This window comes from Crotalus tigris, unplaced genomic scaffold (genome assembly GCF_016545835.1).
Source record: "Crotalus tigris isolate CLP2741 ecotype Arizona unplaced genomic scaffold, ASM1654583v1 scf7180000017987.690289119674:8195010, whole genome shotgun sequence".
Taxonomy (NCBI): domain Eukaryota; kingdom Metazoa; phylum Chordata; class Lepidosauria; order Squamata; family Viperidae; genus Crotalus; species Crotalus tigris.
Genome location: NW_024096758.1, coordinates 5,472,761 through 5,498,691, shown reverse-complemented (window position 1 = coordinate 5,498,691; position 25,931 = coordinate 5,472,761). Strand labels below are relative to the sequence as shown.

The 25,931-nt window shown below is 43.1% G+C and overlaps 3 protein-coding genes across 5 annotated transcripts; 2 read left to right on the top strand and 1 right to left on the bottom strand.

Moving 5' to 3' along the window:
• Positions 1-4,297: 4,297 nt before the first annotated feature.
• Positions 4,298-7,808, top strand: ZNF513 (zinc finger protein 513). Of its 2 annotated transcripts, XM_039346129.1 has the most exons (4): positions 4,298-4,783; positions 5,145-5,294; positions 5,678-6,327; positions 6,768-7,808. In XM_039346129.1, exons 1-4 carry the CDS (start codon positions 4,596-4,598, stop codon positions 7,418-7,420), a joined length of 1,641 nt encoding a protein of 546 aa, XP_039202063.1. In that variant the 5' UTR covers positions 4,298-4,595; the 3' UTR covers positions 7,421-7,808. The 2 variants fall into 2 exon arrangements, with proteins under 2 accessions (XP_039202063.1, XP_039202064.1); XM_039346130.1 differs by lacking the exon at positions 4,298-4,783 and having other exon boundaries at positions 5,149-5,294; positions 5,746-6,327.
• A 285-nt stretch (positions 7,809-8,093) lies between these two features.
• SNX17 (sorting nexin 17) lies at positions 8,094-13,739 on the bottom strand. The gene is made up of 15 exons (XM_039346132.1): positions 13,562-13,739; positions 12,209-12,283; positions 11,647-11,764; positions 11,320-11,384; positions 11,131-11,241; positions 10,789-10,879; positions 10,544-10,631; positions 10,360-10,429; positions 10,179-10,271; positions 9,840-10,043; positions 9,356-9,478; positions 8,965-9,042; positions 8,767-8,841; positions 8,643-8,684; positions 8,094-8,547 (listed from the first exon to the last, which is right to left on the bottom strand). The coding sequence occupies exons 1-15, from the start codon at positions 13,625-13,627 to the stop codon at positions 8,428-8,430; spliced, it is 1,419 nt and encodes a 472-aa protein (XP_039202066.1). The 5' UTR covers positions 13,628-13,739; the 3' UTR covers positions 8,094-8,427.
• Positions 13,740-14,636: 897 nt separating this feature from the next.
• Positions 14,637-24,009, top strand: EIF2B4 (eukaryotic translation initiation factor 2B subunit delta). Of its 2 annotated transcripts, none has more exons than XM_039346127.1 (12): positions 14,637-14,776; positions 14,896-15,043; positions 15,196-15,399; positions 15,484-15,566; positions 17,956-18,047; positions 18,589-18,703; positions 19,613-19,689; positions 19,779-19,881; positions 20,376-20,503; positions 21,196-21,373; positions 21,739-21,919; positions 22,542-24,009. In XM_039346127.1, the coding sequence occupies exons 1-12, from the start codon at positions 14,735-14,737 to the stop codon at positions 22,739-22,741; spliced, it is 1,551 nt and encodes a 516-aa protein (XP_039202061.1). In that variant the 5' UTR covers positions 14,637-14,734; the 3' UTR covers positions 22,742-24,009. The 2 variants fall into 2 exon arrangements, with proteins under 2 accessions (XP_039202061.1, XP_039202062.1); XM_039346128.1 differs by having other exon boundaries at positions 15,487-15,566; positions 22,542-22,741.
• Positions 24,010-25,931: the final 1,922 nt, after the last annotated feature.

Here is a 25,931-nt window from a genome sequence, read left to right as displayed (position 1 = left end):
GCCCAAACTTATTAGGCTAACATGGGTTACATGGAGAACTTTTCCCCTCACACGATGTATTTAAAAGGAAAATTATTCCTTTTAAAAATACATTATTTTTTGCCCCAGTATAATTTTTAAAATATTTTAGTGTCTATACTGCAGTCAGACACTGCTATTTACAATAACTGCCTACTACACCTTCTTTCAGATTCAGTCATAATTTTATTTATCATAAGCTACAGATATAAATTTTCCCATTTCATTTTTAAAAGAACATTGTATCTATGCTACCCTACTATAACCACTTCTGATAGACAGTTCTCTCTGAATGTAATTATTTGGATTGTTTAACCGGGGTTTTACCTGGAATATTGTACTGTGATTGACTAGCAGCAAGGTGGATGGACTCAGCTACAGTGATGATGACCAAATTAATCTATCTATCTAGTTGCTAAGGCTATGGAGATTCTCAATGATCAAGGTCATGGTTGTTTCAAAGATGCTTTCTAAAATGCAACTGGACTTTCTTGGTTTTTTCCTTGAAAACATTTTGCATCTCATTCAAGAAGCTTCAGAACTGAAGAAACTTCTTGGATGAGAAGTGAAACTTTTCAAGGAAAAAAACCCAAGAAAGTCCAGTTGCCTTTTGGAAAGCACCCTTGGGATAGTTGCTAAGAGTTAACATTGGCTTTATGGTACATAATCAATTGTATATTCCTTATATAGCAAAGGACTGGGAAGTGACCAAGGTACCATTATCTTTTGAAAATCATTATCCTCTTTAAGAAAGCTAAATACACACATACAAACACACCTATGTACTATCTATCTATCTATCTATCTATCTATCTATCTATCTATCTATCATCTATCCATCCATCCATCCATCCATCCATCCATCTGAGAAATTAACACAATAGCTTCTATTAAATTAATATTTTGGTATTCTTGGACAAAACTGATTAACATGTAGATAAGAGATGATCTAATAAAGGGAATTTCAATTTTTTTCACGTTGTGGAAACTGTTAATTATAAAGATACCCAAAACCATGGTCAATAAGCAAAGCTCTAGTAAAAATGGCTATTTCACTTCTGGTTTTGCATTTAGTCTCTCAAGAAACCGCATCAAGTACTCAAGGAACCTTTGAAAAATTCTGATCTAGTAGACATTTAGTAATAATTGACAAAGACATTTCCCCAAAGATTCCTGACTAAATGTATAAAATTGGAAGAGACAAGAGGTCCTCGTCCAGTCTCATTGTTTAATAAAGAACCAAAACCAGAAGTTTCACAGTGGAATCCCCCAAATAAAACAATCCCACTTTATTCTGCTTTGAGCAGCCCTCATCTTGAATGCTGTACCTAATTTGAGGATTCAGAAAATTTGGAACAGTTTCAGAAAATCCAAGCTCATGGTAAGAGGACAAGAAACTAAAATTTGTGAAGGCAGATTGAAGGAGCTAAGTGTGTTGAGCCCTGAGAAAAGACAACTATGGCAGAGACATAACAAATCTTCAGATATCTGAAAGAATGACACTTAGAAGCAAGTCAGGACCTGTTTTGTCTTATTTCAGAGCCTAAGCATGGAATAATAAATTTAATTTAAGGGCAAATTCTGACTGAATGTTAGAAAAAAAAATCCGAACAATTAGAACACTTGGAAAGTAGAATCAAAGACCCAGAGAGGTGATATGTTCCTCTTTGTTGCGTGCATTTGGATCCCTGCAATGTACTTGCTGACCTAAATGTCCACATTCAACCCTATGATTACATGCTCTGATGCCTTCAAAAATTATTGCTTTTTAATTTATTTAGAAATTAAATTAAATTTAGAAATTATCTGAATTCAGAAATTAACAAATAGGGCGCATGTTTCTGAAAATGTCAAATCATTTAAGTTTTTTTTTAAAAAGGTGAATAGCAAACAATTCCAGAGGAACGTTCTAAAGCAGAGAAATTGTCTTTGGAGATTCTCAGTCATCCACGTCATGGTTGTCCCAAAGGTGCTTTTTTCCCCCGAGGCAACTGGACTTTCTTGTTTTAGTTTGAAGATGTTTTGTTTCTCATCCAAGAAGCTTCTTCAGCTCTGACTGGATGATGGGGAATGGTAGGATTTTTACTCCTTGCAGACAGCTGGTCATTTGCATTCTTTTAGCGAGTTGTTGAAGCCCCTGGAGGCTTATCGTGTCAAAGAGGCCATCTATGTCAAAACTGAACAGCCCTCTCTCAGCAGAGGGGGAGGAATATGACATCATCTATCTCCAGTCTATACAACACAGTTCTTTCAACAGTTCCAAGAAGGCTCCACACCCATTTGCACTACTCAGGTAACCCTGATGACACAGATAAGCCTTCAGGGGCTTCAACGACTTGCTAAAAGAATGCAATGACCAGCTGTCTGCAAGGAGTATAAATCCTGCCATTTCCCACCATCTAATCAGAGCTGAAGAAGCTTCTTGGATGAGAAGCAAAACATCTTCAAAGAAAAACAAGAAAGTCCAGTTGCCTTGGGGAAAAAGCACCTTTGGAGCAAGCAGGGAAATTGTTATTTTTATATACCGTATTTTTTGTTTATTTATTTATTAAATTTGTATGCTGCAGATTTTGCCAAGAGGTGATATAATATGCAAAAAAATAATGGGTGGAGGGAACTGTTCACATAGATACCCATGGTATTTGTGCTCCCAACTCTGTAGGAAGCTAAATTCCATACTGGAAGCCATTACTGAGGGAATGTAAAGCAAAACTATTGGCAGTTTGTCAATGGCGAGGCCATAGTTGGAATATTTTGTATAGCTTTGTAAGAGAGAATATTATAGAGGTGTGTAAAATTATATTTGTTATCATGAAAATTGAAAAGGAAAATTTATTTTTTCCTTTAAAACTCAGACCCTTAAAGGTGAATTATTATTTCTAGCCTCACACATTGCAACTCTAAGAAAAATGGTAAAAATGCTTTTCACTGCCTCAGCTTTTTTGTAAGCTTCACAAAGGCATCAGAAAGCAGAATCTTCAAGCAGAATGTTGCTTGTCCTGAACAGAAGGACTGTTATGTTCTATGTGGTCTATAAAGCTCTGTGTTCTGTGAATATGTAGTTAAGATGTACCTGCATAGGTATATGTATGAACCATAGCTTTGCTAAACTTTCCATTCTTATATAGGACATTCTCAGCTCTGCTTTTGGGAAGATGATTGCAACTTAATAGATGCTAAGAGGACCTGCTATTATTTCTCTGTGTAGCTCACAGCTAGATGGGAGTTTTGAAGCACATTTTTTCCAGCTTTTTTGTTGATACAGTATGGGTCGGAATATCAACATATTGGAATATTGGGGGTTTTTAAGAAGAGATTGGGCAACCATTTATCTGAAATGTTATAGGTTTTCCAGCTTGAGTAGGGGGTTGGACTAGAAGACTCCCAAGGTCCCTTTCAATTCTGTTATTCTGAATAGAAAAAATGATGAACATGAGAGAAAAGGAAAGATTAAAACTAATTCTCTGCTGCCATTTATTGTTAGTCATCCAGATTTTTGCAATCCAGATCTCACAGTCCTAATATAGGTGCATTTCTAAAGGCAGAAATTGCAATGTACAATAAACTCCATGAGTTTCAGGGGGATGAGAGTCAAGGGAAGGGAAATGGCTATTCCTTTGTCTCTACTTTTCTTCCTCAGTAAATTCATTTTGTCCTCTGCTGTTGTCCTCACTCTTTTTTTTTTTAGATTTTTACTTCACCTTTTTATATATGCAACTCAAGGCAGCATATATACCAATACTCCTTCCTCTTCCTATTTTCTCAACGATCCTGTGAGGTGAGTTGGGCTGAAAGACAGTGACTGGCCCAAAGTCATCCAGCTGGTTTTTCATGCCTAAGGCATGACTAGAACTCACCATATCCTGGTTTCTAGGCCAGTTCCTTAACCATTACACCAAACTGGTTCTCTATCATTAGATCCACCGTGGCCAAAACTAGCAGTGGCAACAGTGTTGCAAAGTAAAGCTATTCGCTCTTTTACAGCTTACTGTTTATGTTCAATAGAAATATAAATATAATGCTTGCTTTGCATTTTTAAAAGTTGCCAGTGCCAGTTCAGGCAACTAAGAAGGTTTCATTGAAATCATGGGAATTTTTGCTTGTTTAATTTAGAGACATTCCTCAAGCTACACTAAGAATACAGTTCCATATCTTCATTTAAAAAGTATTAGCCACATAAAACAATACTTTTCTGGAGAGATGTTAATATATTCTTTTTTATTTAAACATTTTGGCAGGCAGGACTCAGAATGTGCCACTCCATTACAGATTTGCTAAAATCCTTGTTCGAAAAAAATGGGGCACTACGAAGATACCACTATCCAATGACGGCAGACAGTAATTCAAAATAAACGCTCAAATAAGATGCAGTTATTTGTAGAACCAATTGTCACATTTTCGCAGGGGTCTCGGAAGATAGGTTTATAAGAATGGGTCTAATTAGAGCAAATCTAGGTCATGCTTCTTGCGGCCTTTCTTCCTCTTTGTAGTTCAGAGGAAAAGACTCCACTTCCCGTCATGCAGCACGGGAGGGACCGGAGCCGGAAGCGTTGGCTATTCTGCCGTCCGCCCCGCGGATGGGCGGGAGCGCCGGAGGAGCGGCGGCTGTCGGGGCGTCGCGAAAGAAGAAGCGGCTTCACCGGTGGCAATCCAGGCCGAGCGGCCCGGAGGGGGGAAGGTATCCAGGGCTGGAGCCGCTCCCAACCCCCCGTGTTGCGGGGCAAGATGCCCCGCCGGAAGCAGCGCCACCCGCAGCCCGTCAAAGGTCAGCGCCGGGTTGCCGGGCTCACTCTGGGGACGCTGCCGCATCTCCGTCCACCTCGTTTGTGTCTGGGTGGCGGGGCTTCAGCTGTTCGTCTCTCTGCCTGCCCCGAGGCTCCGGCCTGTTGGGGTTCGGGGCGATTGACTCTCGACCCCTGGTCTAACCTGACCGCTGTGCTCGGGAAGGGGAGAAGTCCCACCTCTTTTGATCCTTCCTCGTTCGATGGGTTGGCTCTGGCCAGAATTAGGGCAATTAATTCCCCCCCCCTTTCGAAAGAATGGCAGGGCGACGCCAGCCGTTTCTGCGGAGCATTAGCGGGGAACCCAGATTCTAATACGACCGCATTCTGCTCTGTCTATTGTAGTGGAGGTTCCTGGTGCTCCAGCCGAGCCGTCAAGAGAGGAGAGCCCGGCGCCACAAGCCAGCTTCCTCTTAAAACAGGAGCTATCACTGTCCCTGGAGGACGAAGAGGACAGCAGTGCTCCGATTCTGGCCTTCGAAAAGGATTCCGAAGGTGGGTTCGGGTCCTCGCTAGGCAAATCGGAATAAGGGATGTAAGATGTGGGTTTGGGTGAGGGGTGGGGAGTTGTGTCTAGGAAAAGAAAGGGCCTCTTGGATCCTCCCATTTGAGTTGCCAGGAATTGAATTTAGTCAGTGGGTCTAGTATGCAAAGCCAGCACAAGTCTCTCCACCATCTTCTTCCTTTTCAGAACTGTTTGGGCATCATATTTCTGAGTGGGAAAGCTGGGTGTGTTACTACCAGGCAGAGCATCCCCAGGAGAGGGTCCTGTAGCTAATAGAAAGGCCTGTAAATGATGGCAAGAATTTTAGTTATGAGGAAAAGAGTCCTGGAGTTTAGCCTCCCCTACACATGGTAACCCCCTATTGTACCAGCAGGCAAGGGAGAGGACAAAGTGAGGATTCCCACAGCTGCCCACCTGATGTCCCCTCCTTGTGTGCTGCAGACTCCCTCGGGGGGACACCTGGACTGCCAGCTTACACACTGAGTGACGAGGATCTCCCGTCTCTGTGCCAGGCCCAGGACGAAGATGGAGAGAATGAAGGGCCGGGCCGGGCTTGCCAGCATTGTGGCCTGCCTAGTCCTGGTTCTACTCCCTGCTGCCCCTCTGAGGTAGGGGATGAGGAAGGCTCCCCTAAGGGGCGTGTAGTCTTTTCCTGCCAACTCTGCCCCTTTGCCTCACACTACTCCAGCCACCTCAAGCGGCACATGAAGACTCACAATGGCGAGAAACCTTACCGCTGTCCGCATTGCCCGTATGCCTCAGCTCAGCTGGTTAACCTGACACGCCATTTGCGAACCCACACTGGTGAGAAGCCCTACCACTGCCCCACCTGCCCCTTCGCTTGCAGCAGCCTTGGCAACCTCAAGAGACACCAGCGGGTCCATGGCCAGGAACGTCCAGTGCGCTGTAGCTCCTGCAGCTGCCACTGTGTCCAGGGGAATTCCCTCCAGCACCACAGCGCGGGGATCCAGGGGGAATCGGAGGCAGAAATGGAGGGACCACCCATTGCAGATCAGGAGACAGGTACATGATGGAAATGGCAAGGTAGAATTCATAGTCTTGCAAAGGGAGGGAATATATATAAACTTTCAGTGGGAGGAAGAGGGAGAAACTTTACAAATCTTGATATACCAATAGTTCTCAGCAACTTTTGGAATTAAGGATCTGAAGCCTGATATAAAGACTCTTTTTGTCTGCCACATTGATATGCATTTATTAGCCTGAACCAGAGCATGGAAGTTGTGTGCCAAGGACCCTTACTTTCTAGGGGATTGGTTGCCTCTCCTATAATTTCAATTGTAACAGCAGTATTCTACAGTGGGCTTGTAGTACATCAAGAGTTAAGGACAGAGGATTATGCAAATTGGTTTGCACTAAGTATGATAGTGAAGGAAGCAAGTTACAGATGGTTCCAATAATATCTGTTTAGAACATTTCTGTTTATTGCTATTTTTCTTCCACAGAGCCACCACCATTGCTGCCTAGCTCCCCATTTCTGCAGGCGGAAGACTCTAATACGGTTCTTCCTGAGCTGCTCTTCCCGTTCACATGCAGGGCATGTGGATTGGTGCTACAAGCTGACGAAGGTTTGGGTGAGCCAGTATGTGGGCGTTGCAGCCTGGCAGTGCTGGGGGCTGAACCAGCCTCACCAAAAGGCTTCTCCTGCCAGCTATGTCCTTTTATTACCACCTATCCTAACCACCTGGCCCGCCATATGAAGACACACAGTGGAGAAAAGCCCTTTGCCTGTGCTCTCTGTCCATATGCCTCAGCCCATCTGGACAACCTCAAGCGGCACCAGCGGGTGCACACTGGTGAGAAACCCTACAAGTGCCCCCTATGCCCATATGCCTGTGGCAATCTTGCCAACCTCAAGCGCCATGGACGCATCCATTCGGGGGACAAGCCTTTCCGCTGCCGTCTCTGCCCATATTCATGCAACCAGAGCATGAACCTCAAGCGTCACATGCTGCGGCATACAGGTGAAAAGCCCTTTCAGTGCCGCATCTGCCCCTACACTACTGGCCACTGGGACAATTATAAGCGTCACCAGAAGGTGCATGGGCAGGGCCTGGGAGAGGAAGGAGGGCCTGGTCCGGACAGTAGCCTGACCTAATGATGCTGAAAGACTCCTTGGGCTTCCAACTCTCATTATAGTTGCCTGCTGTCAAGCCTATGTAAAAGATTGACTGGGATGTGCAGGAGAAGGAGCTGTATGTACTTGTACCACCTTTTAAAGAAAGCATTATTTTCTTTGCTGAAAAGCACCTTAGGGCCTTGCCCTATCCAGTGCTTCTGTCCATAGGAAGAAAAAGTCATCTGCTCTGCAGACCACTCTTTGAAACTGTTACTCTGTGGGACAGCTGAAACCTGTAGAGAGGAGCTCCTTTGTCCTCTTTTGTCTTTTTTGTGCCTCCTCTCTCTAGTCCTTTGTGGTTGCTGCTTGAATCTGTGTAATTTATATGGTGTATTAATGCATTAAACTGTTTTCTTATCTGGCTTTATTTTGGCTGGCAAGAGCAGCTGGAGACTGGCAAACCTGATCACAGTGCAGATGTGCTGCTGCTGAAGTGGCCTATGTGAGCATATTTATGGCAGGCATATGCTGTCTTTTCACCATCTTATTTCCAGCAGGAGAGGAAAACAGATAATATGGTTTCAGTAATGTGGCCTCTACTGTGTCCATAATAGTTTCCTTATCATTTTTGCTTGAGTACACAGCTCTAGTGCCAAGATGTTGGAGCAGGAAATTGGGAAATTGGATGTAGTAGAAAGAAGGGCTCACAGGATTTATTTCCAATCATGATTTATTTAATCACTGTCACAAAGATTTGTTAATGTTCAAATGTAAACAGCAGGTAGGTAAACAAGATTACAAGTCTAACGGTTATAGTTAAAAGTCTACTGTGAGCAATCAGAGTTGTGTTTGCCGTTTGTGCAAATGTCCACTCTACCCTAGTTTGGCATGTATGAAGCTGAAGCTACTAGTCAGCCCTGCAAATTGCCTCTGCAGACAGAGATTCTGGCAAAGGACACACAGCCAGCTGGGGGTTGAGGCACATCAAGATCAACCCGCAAGCAGGTCATACATTCCACAAAGATATTGGGGGCAAAGCAGGGCATTTAAAGGTCCTCATCGCCAATGCCCTCAAAGGCATAGTTGCCATGGAAATCATTTGCCCCAATGTCATTTGAAGAGCTGGAATGGCTGATGGCCCGTAAGCTGACAGAGCCCAATTTGCTCTGGAAAAGGGAGAGAAGAGGTGCAAATTAGCAAGAGTCGTGCCATGGTAGATCATATTTTTTCATAGGGAAGGATAAGAGGAATAATTACTCACCGAGACTTTTGTAATAGGGTCCCTACTACCATCAGGGGAATCCTAGCAAAACACACAGGTACGTTAAAGGAGAAAAACTAATTGAAAGGAACAGGAAGAAGCAGAGATGACAGGATCTACTTACCAAAAGAGGAGGAGATTTCAATGCTTGCTGGCTGTCTGAACGCTGTAAGGCTCCAATGGTTCGTCTACGGAACATCTATTAAAGAAGAGTATCGAGATGCTTGGAGCCACCCATCCTAACATATTGCTTTTGTACATGACCAGGAAACAAATCTGACCTAGCCATCTGTACCAAAGGAATAAGAAGTCCGAGTCTCACCTTACGTATGCTTCCTCCAGATTTCTTCACCATCAGCTCATCCACCATGGACTGCAAACAGATGCTCAACATTATAGCCTAAGAAATGAGACAGAAATGTTCTTACTTCTCTGCAGTATTATCCCAACTGGCGGAGCCTTGATTTTGTAAACTTAGGATAGGAAAAAACAAATTTGATACTGGAGTTATGATCGGGAAGCAAATAAGAATAAAATTGAGCTTGTTTCCATTTGTGATATTGCATTATTTGTAAGGAGAATAGATCAGTAAAGGAATCTGCATTGAATGGGGTAGTGGATCAGATACCGATGCAGTTTACTAGATTCAAAGTTCAAAACGTAAGAATTCATCCAGGAGTATAATCTCCTCCCCCCACGTACATACATCTTACCTGTGGACTAGTGATGGTGACCCACTGCAATCGGTCCTTGCTCATCAGGTACTCAAAAGCTAGTTCCAATTTCACCTCTGACTTGCCAGAATTTGTGCCTGATGTTCCGTTGTGCACAGGGACCTAAAACAGAGCAGTCTAATAATTGCTTATTAGTGAAGCAGGGGGAGGGGGATATTGAGGCTGAAAAACCCTTGGTTTGCCTGCAAGTGACGAGGCTTCTTCTCTAGTCTTAAGAAATTCCCAGACAGAAGGGTGACATAGGGCATGGGTAGGTAACCTTGGCTCTTTTATGACTCATGGACTTCAACTCCCAGAATTCCTGAGCCAGCCATTCTGGCTCAGGAATTCTGGGAGTTGAAGTCCACGGGTCATAAAAGAGCCAAGGTTGACTACCCCTGACATAGGGAAATACTCCTCCCTCAAAAGCAGAACAGGCCATCCTCAATAAAGCAGAGACAATTTGATTCATGTGTTAGCTCACCGAGGAAGTTACTCTCCAACAACGCATCCGTGTCACTTTGAAACTCCCTTCCTTGATCTGGTCATTGGGCAGCTTGACCTGGAAATTCAGTTCACTGTTGCCTGCTCCAACAATAACATGACAGCCTTTCTCAGGGAAATCCGTAATACAGGGGTCAAATTTGAGATAGCCATAATACTTGAGGGTTTGTGCCAAGCGGATGAACTATAACAAGAGAGAGAACATTCACAGAGAAGCTTGTGACCTTGGATGTATAAATTTCATTACAGCTACCTGGAAATGAAACAAGGTAATGTAGACTGACTCAGACTGCATAGGTAAAGGAAAATGGAAACCTACCTCTTTTTTAGAGACCTTTTCCTGTAAAGATTTAAGCTGACGGTGCTGTTCCTTATTGGCAAGGATCCAGCCCCGTTCAATATCTGCAACTGTCTGTGAGAAAAACAAATAAGGAGGAAATGCTGCTGCCTGCCTGCCCACTTCCCATCTTCCTCCCTGCCACTCAACCTTAGTGCCTGACCTGGGCATATAGCAGGTTTAGTCCTACCCGCTGCTCCATGACATCATCATCAAAGGCAGAGTCCCAGTAGCTGGGTGGAGGAAGAGGAAAAAGATGGCAGAGGCAAGCCATTAATGGGTCTTCACTCAACTATTATTTGGCTGGGATTGATTATATTGACTCCTACCCTTTGCACATTTCTTACCTCTTGCGCAGCAGGATCTTGTATTCAGGGTTGCGGAGGCTGGTGACTGATACATAAGGAAGCTCAAATTCCTGCAATTTCCGGATGACTGTAAAAGACAGTTTAGAGCTAACCATGCAGCATGCCTCAAACTCATCCTTATTCACACAAACACACAGACAGAGATACATGCCTGCCCGCCTTTCCTGGCAGGCAGAATGGTTTTTCTCTGCCATTATAGCAAGCACAGCAAGATGTTAACTCACAGGAAAATGCTCCATCCTTGGCTTCCCGCACAAGGAAGAGATGGAAGTAGCCAATCAAATCCTCCGGCAAGTCCAACTTCAAGGCCACAGCCTACAAACAATGGAAAAATAAGCCAGATGCTGAACTCTTTCCTCTTAATAGTAACTTAGGGGAAGGCTGCCTTAAATATTGCCACTACAGTGGGGCTTCTTTGGTATAGGCCACTGGTCCTTAGAAGAAAGCAATCTGTCACATTGAATCTTACTATAAGAAAGGGAGAGAAATTACTATGGGCATATATGGTAATCTCTCCTCCATTCCTTTCTCAACATGACCCATTTTTATTTCTGGGAAAGCCTCACCTCCAGAACATCCTCTGTTTGGTCTGAAGTGAGAATTGTGACTTTCACCTTCTGCCCATTGGATAACAGCACATCTAGCTGTACCTCCTCAGTTGGGATCTGCTGGGTTTCCTGGAAATACACAAGACTCCAATCAGATTTTCTCCACCTGGCATATACTTTGTACTCTGCATTTACCCATCTCCTTACCTGCTGGGCTTTGCGCAGGAAGCTATTGAAGATCTCACTACCTCCCAGCAAGGGGTCCTGCCGTACTATGGATTGACAACAGAAATATCAGCTTTTTAAAATACCTATGGTTTTATATTTTTATTGTAAATAGGTATGTCATCCTTTGGTTGTGAGCACTTAAGAGTTTGGTACAAGATAAGTGACTATATAAATATTTTAAATAAATAAACAGAAGGTACTATCAACTATTTTGCTTTCAGCCAAAGCTCATTCCCTGTGCCTAGAAAATACCTACTTGCAAATGCATGCATACTATTTTACCTTGATTTGCCCAATAAAACTTACCTGCTTGCATATATTTTTCTAGTTGTTCCCGCCGCTGCTCCACTTCCACTGGGGTGAGGGTGAAGATCTTTTTTGGAGGAAAAGCTGGTACCACATTAGCTCCATATTCCTTCCTTAGCTGCAGAAAGAAAAGCAGAGTTCATCTTCAGGCAATAAAATACTATTTTGCTACTTACCAGAATTTTGATAATAAGATATATACACCCATTTTTTTTCTTAGTGTTTTTCTGCAAGTGTAGGTTTTTCCTTTTTTTCAAACCAACATGTGGCTGATCCATTGGCTATGACAGGAATTGAGCAATTGAATTGTCACCCAAGCCTGATGTTGTGCATTGAAAGAGAGAGACTGATCCAAGCTGGCTTTCTTCCTAAGGTGGGACTACAACTAAGTCTCCTGGTTTCTAGCCTGGTCCTTAAGCATTAGACCAAACTGGCTTAGTTACATAAATTAATTGAATTAATAAAACACTACTCTAGGAGCAAGGCTTTTAGTGAAATTCTGCTAACTTTTCACAAAGGAGCAATTCTGGCAATTTTTTACATACATGCCTCCCTGCATTACCTGTTCATGCAAACTAAGCAGCTGGCTGTATCGCACCTGGCAGTGCAGAACACCATTCACATGAATGCTGTAGGCCTGTTGGGACAGAAGGAAAATACATCATTAGGGAATATGTTTATGAGAAAGCCCTTAAGCTATCCCATTCCCAGAGATAAAGTGGAGAAACGGTACTGTCTTCTATGAATTACAAAGTACTACCATTAATTCCATAGCCTCATGAAGAATCAAAGAAAGAACAGGTCTTCTAAACTAAGAATTTAGGGTTCTGATCCTTAAGAAGCAATTATATAGCATGAAGACACAAGGGAAGGCAATTGCCTAAAACAGTGTTTCCCAAACTTGACAATTTTAAGGCATGTGGACTTCAACTCCCAGAATTCCACAGCCAGCAATGTTGGCTGTGGAATTCTGGGAGTTGAAGTCCACATGCCTTAAAATTGTCAAGTTTGGGAAACACTGGCCTAAAATAAGGAAAGTTTGGAAGTGCTGAAACAAAAACAGCCTCAGGTTATCCACCATCCAGGCAGAAAAAGATTTCATCAATCTGCAGGAAGTAGAAGCTATAAATCTTAGTGAAGGAGATCAAGGCCTGAAATGGGTATGCTTTTCAATAACATTTAAAAAACTAAATTTTGTAACCAAGATGGTACTATAACTACTGCATGCCTGTTAAAGAGATGTATGAGCTCATTTATTGAGTTCTATAGCTTTGCACTTTATTCAAAGTAACCTTTCTGTATCAAACAGAAACAAAACATGAATTACACCTACAATGAAGGGATATCTGTGTTTGCTCCTGGACTTACTACCCAGGAGTAGTTATAGAATCCATAATTCCTGGTTATGCAAGGAATCTTTCCCATGCCAAAAGACTGTCAATAGCAAGTATCCCTTCTTAAAAATAGCATTTATAATTCTTTCCCTGAAACACCCAAAGCCTTTTTATCCCCCCCCCCCAAAAAAAACCCACTCCAAAATAATTCAAGGAGAGACTGAGATCTGGGTCTGTCCTGCCTCACAGCAGCCAGCTACAACTTCCCCGGGGCCCAACCTGGCGCCTGCTGTATCTGGCTTCAAGACTCAGCGCGAAGAGAAAAGTAGACTTAACATGGCTTGTGGAAGAGAAACGAAACCACCCATTCCCAACCGGGCGCTCTTCCCACCCCTCCGCCCACTTCGCGGGCGCCTACAATTGCTGCAGAGAAGCAACCTGGGGATGCCCAAAGTCATCAGAGCGACTCGCCCAGGGTGTAAATCGCACTTCGATGCCCTTTCCTGATTTTAGGGCTTAATCCCAGTGGGGGAGGGAGCCCGAGGAACTCTGCGCCCCGCCTCCATGGGCTTGACACTCGCCACGTAGGCCGCAGCGTTGCCGCCATCCCCGGCGCGGGTCTCGGTCTCGGGGATGGAGAAGTGCATGGCCGCTTCCACCTCTGTCTGCAGCTGCTGCCGTCCCGCTATCTCCGATTCGGCCCGGAATTGGACTCCGACGTACCCGCCATCTTGCGGGCGGAGAGAGGGAGGGACGCACCACTGTGGGCGGAACGGAAGGAGGAGGACCGGGGAAAACTCGCCTCTCCCTTTTTTTCGCCGCTGGTCATCTGCCGGCCCTACCCGTGGATGGTGTGACCCAGGAAAGACCAAGTGTTGGCCAGAGAGGGAATGTTGAAAGCGAAAATGTCTCAGTCTTGCCCAGGTTCATTTTTACCTCGACCGTCCGGAGCCCCCCCCCCCAAATTTGGAATAAGGGAGCTGAACCGCCTCCCCCAACACCCAAAGGAAGCTCGTGGCACGTAGAAGTTAAACGATACAAGCACACCCGAAGGCAGTATTGGCCGCTAAGAATTCTCGGAGCCTGTTTTGTCCCGTGGCCGGACAGCTGCTGCCAAATAATGGTCATCCGGATTTTTGCAACCCGCATCTGGTTTCCTATTTTTGATGCCTATTCGTGGTAATCAGGGTAGCCGCTATTGTCACCTGCGAGTTGTGTTGCTGCTGCAATAAGCAATATTGCAGAGGCCGACAGGACTCTCCTCGGGTGGTCAGTGCGAGTAGATTGCACCATGCACCAAAGACAAATCGTAGAAATGCAGCGGCTGTCTTTCTTAATACGTTGTGGGGAGCAACAAAATAGAGTTCGCTTGATATTGCATAATTGCCGAACACAGCCATTGTGATTTATTTATTGGCGTGGTGTGTGGAGCGAGGCAACCACATGCCTGCCCATCAGCTATTATCCTCCACGTCGCAGCAGCAAAGTTGCCCGCGCAAACCCTTCGGTTCGTGGACTGTACGGGGCGAGCTGCCACTTGCGCCACACTCCCGAACCTTTTTTTTTTCCCAGTACAACCCGCTGGACAAAGGAGGGGGTGGCTCTTCGGTCCCCTGCCCAATCAACTTCTCCCCGTCCTCAGTGCCCGGGACCACGGAGAGGTGAGATGTTTCCTGACGAACCCGCTCTGAGCAGCAGGGGGCGCTGTCGCTGACATTGCCGGGTGAGGTCAGGGCGGAGCCAGCGGAGTGGCTATGGCGGAGCCGGGGAGCTGCGAGGCCCCGGAGCGCAGCCAGGTACTTGGGAAAGGGGGCGCGTTGCAGGATCGGATGAGCATCTGGGTAGCGGCAGGTTATGGGAATACCGCAGCTCTCTCTGTCCCCCTCGTGTGACTGTCTTCTTATTTTTCATGTAGGCGCCCAGCGCGGAAGGCAAGTTGCAGCTCCGGAAAGAGAAGAGGCAACAGAAGAAAAAGCGCCGCGAAGCGGAGAAGGAGCCCAAGCTGCCCCCCGATGGGCTCGTCCATCCCGGTCCCACGCCTGCTGGGCAGCTGCCTCCGCCAGGTTCCGGAGGGGCGAAGGAGGAGGGTTGGGAGGTCGCTTTTTTTTCGCAGTCTGAGCTGCGGAGGGAGACGATTCGTCGGAGCTCCCTGGCGGAATGGACGGCGCGGGCCTCCGCTTATCTCGTCATCTTCTCCTTCCTTCTTTGGGTTTAGGGCCAGAACCTACCACGCCGGGTCTTCCTGACAAAGTCTCTGGTGGCGAGAGGGCGGGCCTGGGCAAAAGTAAGGCTGAGTTGCGAGCTGAGCGCCGGGCCAAGCAGGAGGCCGATCGGGCGTTGAAGCAAGCTCGGAAGGGTGATCCGAGTCAGACAACCATGCCTACAAAGCCTCGGGTAGGACCCAATGAAGTCCAGCCAGGTGAGGCTCTGTCAGGAAGGAAAAGTTGTTGGTGACCCAGCTAGAAAGCTTCATCTTCTGAGCTTTGCCCCCTTCTCTCCCCAGCAGTCAAGAGGCTCCCAGAACATGTGCAGGTGGATGATCCAGCTGCCCAAAAAAAGCTAGCCAAAAAGTTGGAGCGTCAGCAGGTAGGACTCCAGACCCCATGAAGAATAGTGGCTGGAAGAGGTGGAGGTAAATAAGCTATACAAGTAGTCCTCAACTTATGACAATGACAGTTCAAAGTTATGACAGGCTTCTCCCTAAGGTACTTACTGCCAGTTTGAAGTTACAATGGCCCCATCCTCCTGCAGTCATGTGATCACATTTTGGGAGCTTGGCAACCAGCTTTTACAATCACTTGCTGCATCTCATAGTCACATGACTGCAATATTTTTGCCGGTTTTTGACATTTATTTCCAATTTCCTTCAAAAAACACCAATTCAGTAAAATTGATTCACTTAATGATTGCAATGTTCACCTAATTACTGCCTCCCAAAAATCTGGTCTGGTCACATGATGCATCAATTTACAATCACAATGACTTACGACTAATTTTGGGATCAGTTACAATCTTAAATTGAGGATTACCTGTAGAGTCATAGATCTGCTTCACTCAGCACTGTAGATTCAATCAGCTTGTGGTTTAGTGTGTTGTGTGAAACATTCACCGTATGTTATTGTATATTATGTTATATAATAATAAATAATATGTATTATATATTATGTTTTTATATGCTATTAGTTTAGGCACCACATATGTGCAGGTAGCAATTGTGTTTCTTTAGTCTGCTTCAAGACTGAGAATCGAAGTACTGTTGAGATCATTATACTCAAGTGCCTTTTTGGTGTTGAGAACTAAGTTAAAGAAGCCAAACAAATCCTATCTAACATCCTCAAAGAAAAGCCAACTTGAGTATCTCCCTCCAGTTCATCCCTGGGTTGTTTATCTATTTTTTAAGATTTAACACTAAAACATTTTGTGCTTGATTGGAAGAGGCAATTCTGAAAAAAATATGAAGAGTCTTTGGGACTTGGGAGACAAATTCAATAAATGAGGACAATGAAGATGTCAAAAAATACCTTTACAGGCATATTTCTTGATTGATTTAGTTCAATTAAATCATTTATGAGGGCAATTCGGAAATAAACCTCCATTTGGTTATCAATGACAGACATTCACAGATACAGAACTTTTATTCTATTATTAGAAAACTACAACTTTACATTTCTTTTGGACATAATCGCCATTCAAATTGAGGCACTTGACATAATGTCTTACAAGGTTTGAAATTCCTTAGTAGTAGTTGCTCGGCACCAAATCTGGGCTATAAGGGGGGATGAACAAAAACATCTCAACGGAACTGCTTCAGAAGTCTTGGGTACATCTAGCAGTGTGCGGGCGAGCATTATCGTGAACCAACATAACACTAGAAGTCAGCATGCCTCGACACTTGTTATGGATGGCTTGTCTTGAGTTTTTGTAATGTTTCACAACAGACTTCTGAACTGATGGTCAAACCACGTTCCATGAACTTCACTATCAGTACTCCTTTGGCATCTTCACATTTGGAGGGATTTTCTATGGCACCACTTCCTGTATGATGTTGGTTCATGATAATGCTCACCCGCACATTGCTAGATGCACCAAGAAATTTTGAAGCAGTTCTGTTGGGATGTTTTTGATCACACACCCCCCATAGCACAGGTTTGGTGCTGAGCGACTACTACTAAGGAATTTCAAACCTTGTAAGACGTTATGACAAGTGCCTCAATCTGAATGGCGATTATGTCAAAAAGTAATGTAACATTGTAGTTTTCTAATAATATGTATAATAAATGTTCTGCATCTGCGAGTGTCTGTCATTGATAACCAAACAGAGGTTTATTTCCAAATTGATGTCATATGTGATTACCCGCTCAACCAAATGTGACTTTTTACTTGGCTTCTTAGAGAAATAGTAGCCAACTTTGATTTATCTGCCTCAATAGGACAGAGATGGGCCTTTTTTCCAGAGAGATGCCTGAATTGTCTTGTTATTTTTACATTAACATACACTGTAACCCTCCCCTTTTGTACACTTTGTATGGTCTGTAGAGATATGAAAATGTTTACATTTTCTCCAGCTTGCCTATTTAAGAAGTAGCTAAGAAACTATAAAGCAGGGTTTGCCTGGTCAAGAATTGCTGAAGTCCAAACCTATTGAGGCAGCCCCTCACTTTTCCCTGATCTTGCTTTTTCCAAGATTTTAGCTTCTTTCTGAAATTCCTGATCTTTGTTTAACCATTATGGCTTTTAAGAAATGGTATATTGGGTCCAGCGATCTGGGTTCCTGTAAAAATGCTCCATTTTGTTAACTGGTCTTGATTAAAGAGACATAATAACTAAAAAAGCACTGCACAAATTAAAGTACTTATGGGGCAGGGAAATCGTATGAAAAATTCTTATTAAGAGGCAGCTCACCACAGGTGGTGACGATATATGGTTGATTGATCACCTTCCATGCTTAGACTGGTTTTTCCCCCCATGTCTGCAGGTCCCTATGAGGCCAGATTATGGTGCCAAAGTTAGTCTGTTCTCCCACTTGCATCAGTATAGTCGCAAAGAGTTACTCACACAACAGATGAGGTGAGTGCCTGTGAATCAAGAAAAAAGCACTGAACTCAAAGGGGCCTTATCATAGCACTTTTAAACATTCATAAATGATGTTGAGAGGACATTTTCTAAACCGTTCCTAGAAAAAAGAAGGAAGAATAGAGGTCACAAGACCAAGAACCATGTTCTTTGCTCAATGAAATTGGCCTGGTTAGATCAGAGCTCTGTTCCTGCTGCCTGGCCTTGGGAAGTTTCTATGCTTAGATTCCATCCTAGTACAAGGTTTCAAGGCAAAGTGCTTGGGTTAAAGTTTATCTTCTTCTTTTCTCCCTCTGAAAGTGCTCCTCAGCTATTTCAGGATATATATTCATTACTCTTTATAATTTTATTCACATCATCTCTCTTTTATGGTATTTCAAAAAGACGGGAGAAAAAGATGAGTAAGAATAATATTTTCTTTCTTGAAAATAACATGTAGTTGGGCTTTGATATGATAGACACTGTGCAAAAAGTGCCAGTTTTATTGGGGAGTGTTGAGATGATATGGAATAATCCACAATTTGTTCACCTGCAGCATCCCGGTCTCCACCATCCACCCTGCAGTGGTGCGTCTTGGCCTCCAGTACTCTCAGGGCATCATTAATGGCTCCAATGCTCGGTGTATTGCACTCTTAAAAGTTTTCAAACAGGTATTGCTGAAGAAGGGAGTTAGAAGTATTGTTTAGACCAGTCTGGATCTCTTCTCATTGGAAGAACTGGTACTAAAACAGGAAATAGTTATGATAAACATGTATGAAGCATCTTTCCTTTCCTTGGTTTACCTAATGTAATGGACTGTAAGATAGTCTCTCTTGAGTCAAGATCGATTCCTCTTGATTGTATGGTCACATGATGGCACTGACACACCTATGTTGATTTCTTGACAACAGTATCAAACAGTAGTGTGTCAGCCACCTTCTGAGATTTTTTTAAAATGTTTATTTATTTGATTTCCACTGTTGCCCATTTCAGCAAACGACTTTCGGTGGCTAATAATTCAAAACATGTATTACAATTTGCCCGCCACTCACACAAATGGAGCACATGCACACATGCTTCCCCACTGCTGGCACAAGTGAGGATGCACGCACTTGTCTGCCATGTCTGCAACAGCCCAGTTCCAAACAACTCAAGGCCCAATAGTGGACTATAGCCCGTGGATTGAGGACCCCTGGTCTAAAATTCCTGACTAGGTAAATACATTCTCAGAAGAAAATGAATTTACCATCCATTCTACAAATGGAATAGTCATAGGCTTAGCTGGTTTAAAAGAATTTAATAAATTCCTGGAAAAGGAAGAGATCAATGGCTATATGCAGCTTCTCAGCTCTAACAGAACCTGTTTTGCTGGGGAGCACAAATAATACTGTAGACAATATTAGTTGTCTCCATTGGTTTCAGATGAGCTCCCATAGTAGCCGCTGATTAGCTAACATGGGAACAAGTTGCCAGACTTGGGTAAACTCACCTTGACTTGATCTGCTGTAGGACTCCTCTCCTGTTCATGTTGGGTTTTTAGCTTTGAAAGTTTGCAGCTTCTCGTTTACCCTGTCCTTCAGGTGATTAGAGACTATACCACTCCGGCCAACGAGGAACTTTCACGGGATCTTGTAAACAAGCTGAAACCTTACATCAGGTGATTGGGAACAAGGGATTTTCCCTTTTGGACATCTGGAGGTGGAAAGGTGCTTCTGATGCTGAGCTGAGTGTGCCTTTCTTCTGCAGCTTCCTGACTCAGTGCAGGCCCCTCTCTGCCAGCATGGGCAATGCCATCAAATTTCTTAAGAAGGAGATCTCTTCACTGCCAGGGACCATACGAGAAGAGAAGGTGAGTTCAAACTTACAAACTCTGATGCTGGTTGAAATTCTGAATGTAGCATGGAATCCATGGTGTGCAAGGTGATGGCTTTTTTTTCTTCCACTTTGCTCCCTTTCCTGGGAATGTCATTATCAGTTCAGGTTGGCATAGATCGTTAGCCCTTCATCTTGCCAATGTTTTGGTCTTTTTGGTTATTGCCCGAAAATTTATTGTTCAGGCTTATCTTTTTCATTTTCCAAAGAAATGTTGTCATGCTCAATATCACAGGGTGGGAAACCAGAGCTTTTTTCTTATTCTCCAAGGGATAAGCAGGAGATCTAGCTTAGATATTGTGGGAGAGATTCATTTATTTACTGACAATTTCAAAACAATAAAATATCATGCCTATATCAAGCAGTTATAGGAAGTTTATCCATTATATCAAATACAAGAAATGCATCCAGCTGAGCACAGTAAGCAGGGAGGGGACTGACCACACATGATCAACTGTCTCTTGGGAATAGGCCAAGGAGCAACTTCAGGAGACAATTGACAAATATGAGCGGGAGAAGATTTTTCTGGCAGCTGAAGCCATTTCCAAATTTGCCTTTGAGAAGATCAACGATGGTGACGTCATCCTTGTCTATGGATGGTATGGAGTTGTGCTTGGGTGGGGGAAGAAAAACAACTTTGTTCTTATCTGAATGATGCTTTTCAGAATCTAAGCTGTTGTCCTGGATGTTACATGATGATGGGGATGAAAAAAGAAAGGTGTCTGGCAGGCTCTGCAAAACAAAGCAATAGTACTGTTGTGCAAAGAGTGAGTGATTGTAGCCATGGTAGTAATGCCAGAAGATGATAGGTTGCCTCCTGGGGAGTTTGTCTGGAATTCATAATCTTAAGTTAGATCTTATGCTGTGCTCACAGCAATCAGCGCAGTTCAGAACACTTTATCTGTGAAGCATAAAATGATTTTGGTGGAGATATGCAGGAATTGTTACCTGGGTAAAAGAAGCTAAAGCATCTTTTAAGTACAGAATGAGATACCATTGAGAAGTGGTTCAGGTAGATATCTGCCTAACTCACCGGGGGGGGGGAGGTATAGCACAATCAGATTTGGAAAATTGTGTTATTATAGCTAGTCTGAACAAAAGCAGTTTTGGCCTTCCTGATCTGATCTACCTAGAGGGGCTAATATCATATTTGAGTTAAAGTAAGGAAAGAAGAGACAGAGATTTCCAAGTCTGAGAGCAAAGGCATCCTGGGTTTCCAAAAGTTGGTCAAGTGAAATGTTGCCTGAGTAAGTTCCTCATCTGTTTATCTCTGCTCATGTTTGCTTGGTAGCTCGTCCTTGGTGAGCCGCATTCTCTGTGAGGCTCATGCCAATCATCGTGCCTTCCGAGTGGTGGTAGTGGACAGTCAGCCACGGTTAGAAGGGCGGGAGACACTATGCCGCCTGGTGAAACAGGGAGTCCGCTGCAGCTATGTGCTAATCAATGCCATCTCCTACATGTTACCTGAGGTAGGAGCTTTGAAATGTGATATGGGTAGAGAAGTGTTGGTAGAAGAACTAAAAGGTGAATTCTGTGGGGTAGAGGCAGAATCTGGAGGCTGAACAGAGAGTGTATCAGACCAGTAGGTTCTGATTATTATTTATTAAATTTATACGCTGCCCCACTCATCCAGTTTCCACATTGGTAACATGGGGAAACCAGGGATTCCCTGGGAGTTCTTAATCATTGGATTTGAAATGGATTTGAAATGGGATAGTGTTAAGAATGATGGGGATCTTTTAAGTAAATAAAGGCTACAGATGGTTATAAAATAAGTGAAATAGCTCTCTCTCTCTTTCTCTCCCTCCCTCCCTCCCTCCCCCCCTCTCTGCAGGTTTCCAAAGTGCTGTTAGGAGCTCATGCACTATTAGCCAATGGGTCAGTGATGTCACGTATGGGCACCTCACAAATTGCACTGCTTTCCAAGGCCTATAATGTGTCTGTACTAGTCTGCTGTGAGACCTACAAGTTCTGTGATCGGGTTCAGACCGACTCCTTTGTCTCCAATGAACTTGGTATGTCTGGTGGCAAGCCTCAGGTATCTTTTTGGATGACAGACCAATAGCATGCAATAATATGCAACAGTATTGCAATAATATGCAATATTGTGCATATTGTCGCACAATATTGCAAATGCCAAAAATAAAAAAATTGGCATTTTTAATTTTAAAATATCGAGTTCTCTGGAGAAGGCAGATCTGACTATTTTGTGGAATGTTAGCCATTTTTCGTATAGATTCCTGGAGATAGTGGGTAGTCTTTTGTTGATCTCAACATTTGGACTAATACAAGTGAGAGCACCAAAAATCGTCCCTTTAATGGGAAAAGCTTGCATAGAAAGGCTACCATTTTCTGTTTTGTTTCATGTCACTTTCATTCCTCAAGACCACTGAGAATTGAAGCACATGCTTATCTCAGATCAATGTTATGAGTTAGATTAGCTTAGGGGAGTGACTACTAGCCCATGATTTACAAAAGCACAAACACTGAAGCAAAGTAAGCATCAGAATGTGCAAAAGGAAAGGACAGGAAACAATAGCCTCAGGACTTGTCCAACATGAGGGAGAAATCTTGGCCCATGCTGCTTTGAAAAAGAACTAGTGCTTTTCTAACTGGCCCCTGTTCCTATGTTTGCAGATGATCCAGATGACCTGATTGGGTCAAAAGGAAAGAGAAGTCCATTATCCAACTGGCAGGAAAGCAAATCGTTGCGCCTTCTCAATTTAGTCTATGATGTGACCCCCCTAGAGTTGGTGGATCTGGTCATTACAGAGTTGGGGATGATCCCTTGCACCTCTGTTCCTGTTGTTCTGCGTGTCAAAAATGTGGAGCAGTAATGTTGGAAGAATGAATAAACCTGCGTGTCTCTGCTCCATGCCTCTGTTTATATATCCCATTGTGTGAGCACCTGAGTGAAACAGGATTCCCAACTCTGGGAGAATCAACTGAATCCTTGTCCAGGACTTAAGTAATTTATGTTCAGCTGTTCTCTGGTTTTTGGGGGGCATCGTTTGCTATCGATTTGTTGCTGTCAGAAATGGAGTTATATTTATTATAGAATTTATCAATGCCTTTCTGTTTATTCCAACACTCAGTTTAGAGCTAGGGCTTCACTCTGGAATTTATTTATTATCATGAGTATATTTGAACATGTAGATACAGTATCTCTCTTTATCCTTGACTGTGTTCTATGTTCAAATAGACCTGAGACCCAGAATCTTTTTTTTTTAGCAACTAGGGCCTTGTGAAATACCTCGTTTTCTATACATTTCTTGCCAAATGTATAGATCTGTCCAAACTTCCCTTGCACTGATTTGTGTTTTCTTACATGAGGCAATTCTGAAATATCAATGTAGATGTCAGGGGGTTCCTACATGGTACTAAACAAAAATATTACTTGTTTGGTTTCAGCTTAAAACAATGTGTGAATGTATTTTAACATCTATGAGCAAGCCAACTTAATTAGTAAACCAAGTTTAAAATTAATTATGGCTTAATGCAGTGTGCAAACCAATGTGAGGACAGTTGGAAAACTGATCTCATAACAACAGTAACCTGCTGCATAATATACCTCTGATTCTCCCCCTCTTAGATAAACTACTAGTCCCTATCATATATAGGATATTACTCTAGCTGCCCTCAGTGTCTCATTCTAATTACCCTACAGCAGGCATGTCAAACTGCCGGTCTTCAGGCCAGATGCGTCATGCCAAAACCACACCCACCCCATTGCCGGCAATGGGGAAAAAGTTGCGATATGTTGCGCGACGTCACGTGATGTCGTGAGTTTGACATGCCTGCCCTAGAGATATCTATCATGAGGTGAATCATTATATTTAAAAGATTTCTTAGACTTTTGTCTCCAGATATTTGGGGATTAAAGTTTCCAGAATTCCCAAAACATTGCTGTTGGTATTTGAAGGGTGAAAGCAGCTTTGGGGCAAGGTATTAAGGAATTTTATTTATTTATTTCTTGCCTCCATTGCTCTCAGTAATGTGGGGGAAATGACCTACTGCTTCAGGTGGAGCAATAATTGTGCAGAAAGAATTTGGTCGCTCATGAAAATGCTTAACATTGATGAATAAACGAATCCGGTAGCAGGCCTAACATGGTCTAGCATTCTGACTTCTAAATATTATTTATTGCACAGCTTGTACCTACCATATTCAATACTCTCTAGGTATACCATTAAAAATCAAAAGCTGCATACAACAGAATGAAATAGTTTAAAAGCTGAAGCTAATTGTAAAAATTATATTCAACAAAAGTACATCCTTTGGGAGGGGGAGAGAGAAACATTTAGAGCTTGGAGATCAAGCTATTTTAAAGTGTCAGAGGAGTCACAGAAAAGGTTTCTGAGCTTCCACCCTTCTAAAGTGTAGGAGTAATCCTTCCTCATCTGATATCATAAAAGAGGTTTTTAAGGTAACTTAGACTCAAACAGCCTAGGGCTTTATCAACTTTCAAAAGAAAATCAGAAATGTAACAGGCAATGCAGTACATGCAATACAGGTGAAACAGCTCTCCCTGTTCAATAAGCAGTATCAAATTTCCAGGCTATCTTTAAAGGCAGCCCAAGAAATGTGCTGGTGGGGATAAGGGCATCAGCTACTGTTGCCAGGGGTTCCTCCTGCAAAAAAAGATTGCAATAAAGGATTGGCAAATGGCTCAACTGCTTATCCTCAAGACCGCCAACTAGAACTGCCTGTTCAGGAAAGAAAAGTACCATATAATGTCCCTTATGCTCAACATCAGACACTCTAGGACACTAAGATAGATGTTGAGAATTTTAATGGACGGGAGGGGGGGATGCAATCCATTTAGCCCAGTGTTTTTCAAATTTGGAAACTTTTAAGGTGTGTGGATTTCATCTCCCAGAATTCTGGCTGGGGAATTCTGGAAGTCCACACCATGGTAGGTTCCAGATATTTTGTCCTCTTTGGAAAGTCATATTCTGGCTCATCTTCCAATTTTATGAAATTTCAAAAAAATCACTTTTTCTTTGAGCTTTTGAATTTTACACATAATTTTGAATCCTGGGTAATTTGTTTTCTTTTCTTGGAGATTTTCTCCCTACTTACACAGTAATTAATTTTAATTACATTGGCACCCAATGTCATATGACAGCAGTTCTTTTTATTGTGTTTTTCAGTACTGTAGTCTTTTTCATTTTGGCACTGCTAAAATTTGACTGTTGCCTATTTGGTCTTAGCCTAAGCTGACTCTGTCCACACATCTTAAAGTTGCAGAGCTTAAAACACACTGATTTAAATACTGAGGTAATCTAAGGGAGTGATCAATGCCATTTTTGTCAAGATAATTTGCTTCATCCAGGTTTTCACTGTCCCACAACTTTAACTTGAAAGGTTAAAGGCCAACATGTTTATCTACATCTGGATTAAGAGAAAGACCTATTCATGAAGAACTAACATTACCACCACTCCCTTCTAGGCAGAAGATAGCCCACCTGCCTATTTTCTCCCAAGCAGTAACCACAGCTTCAATCCCATGAAATAGATATGCTTGCCACTTGGGTGAAAAACCATGATGACGAGGCCATAAAAGATTGAGGCAAAATATTCAGACATTCATTCATTACCAAAAATTAATATTGGCAACTGCTTTTTTCTAAATCTAGTGTAGGCCTGGATCACAGACTGAACAAAGAAAAAATAATGGCTCTGAATGTGGTGTTGCAGACCATTATTGTGTTAAGAATGCCTTTGGCCACAGGAAAAAAAATGTTTAAAAATAGATGAAGCTGGAATGCTCAGACGAAGTACTGATAAGGTGAAACGTAGACTTTTGGGGCAGATAAGGAAAAGCAAGAGTTGCTGAAGAAAATCCTGGTGCTTGGAAAAACCAAAGCCAACAGGAAGAGACGGAGAGGAAAACAAAGCAGCATCTGCCGATAGACAATCTTGCCGACACCCATCACTACCGGTAAGAATAGACTGCAACATCCCATGAATGACTACTGTATTGTACTGCAGCCTTTTCTGGGTCCTAGCGCCTTCAAATACTCC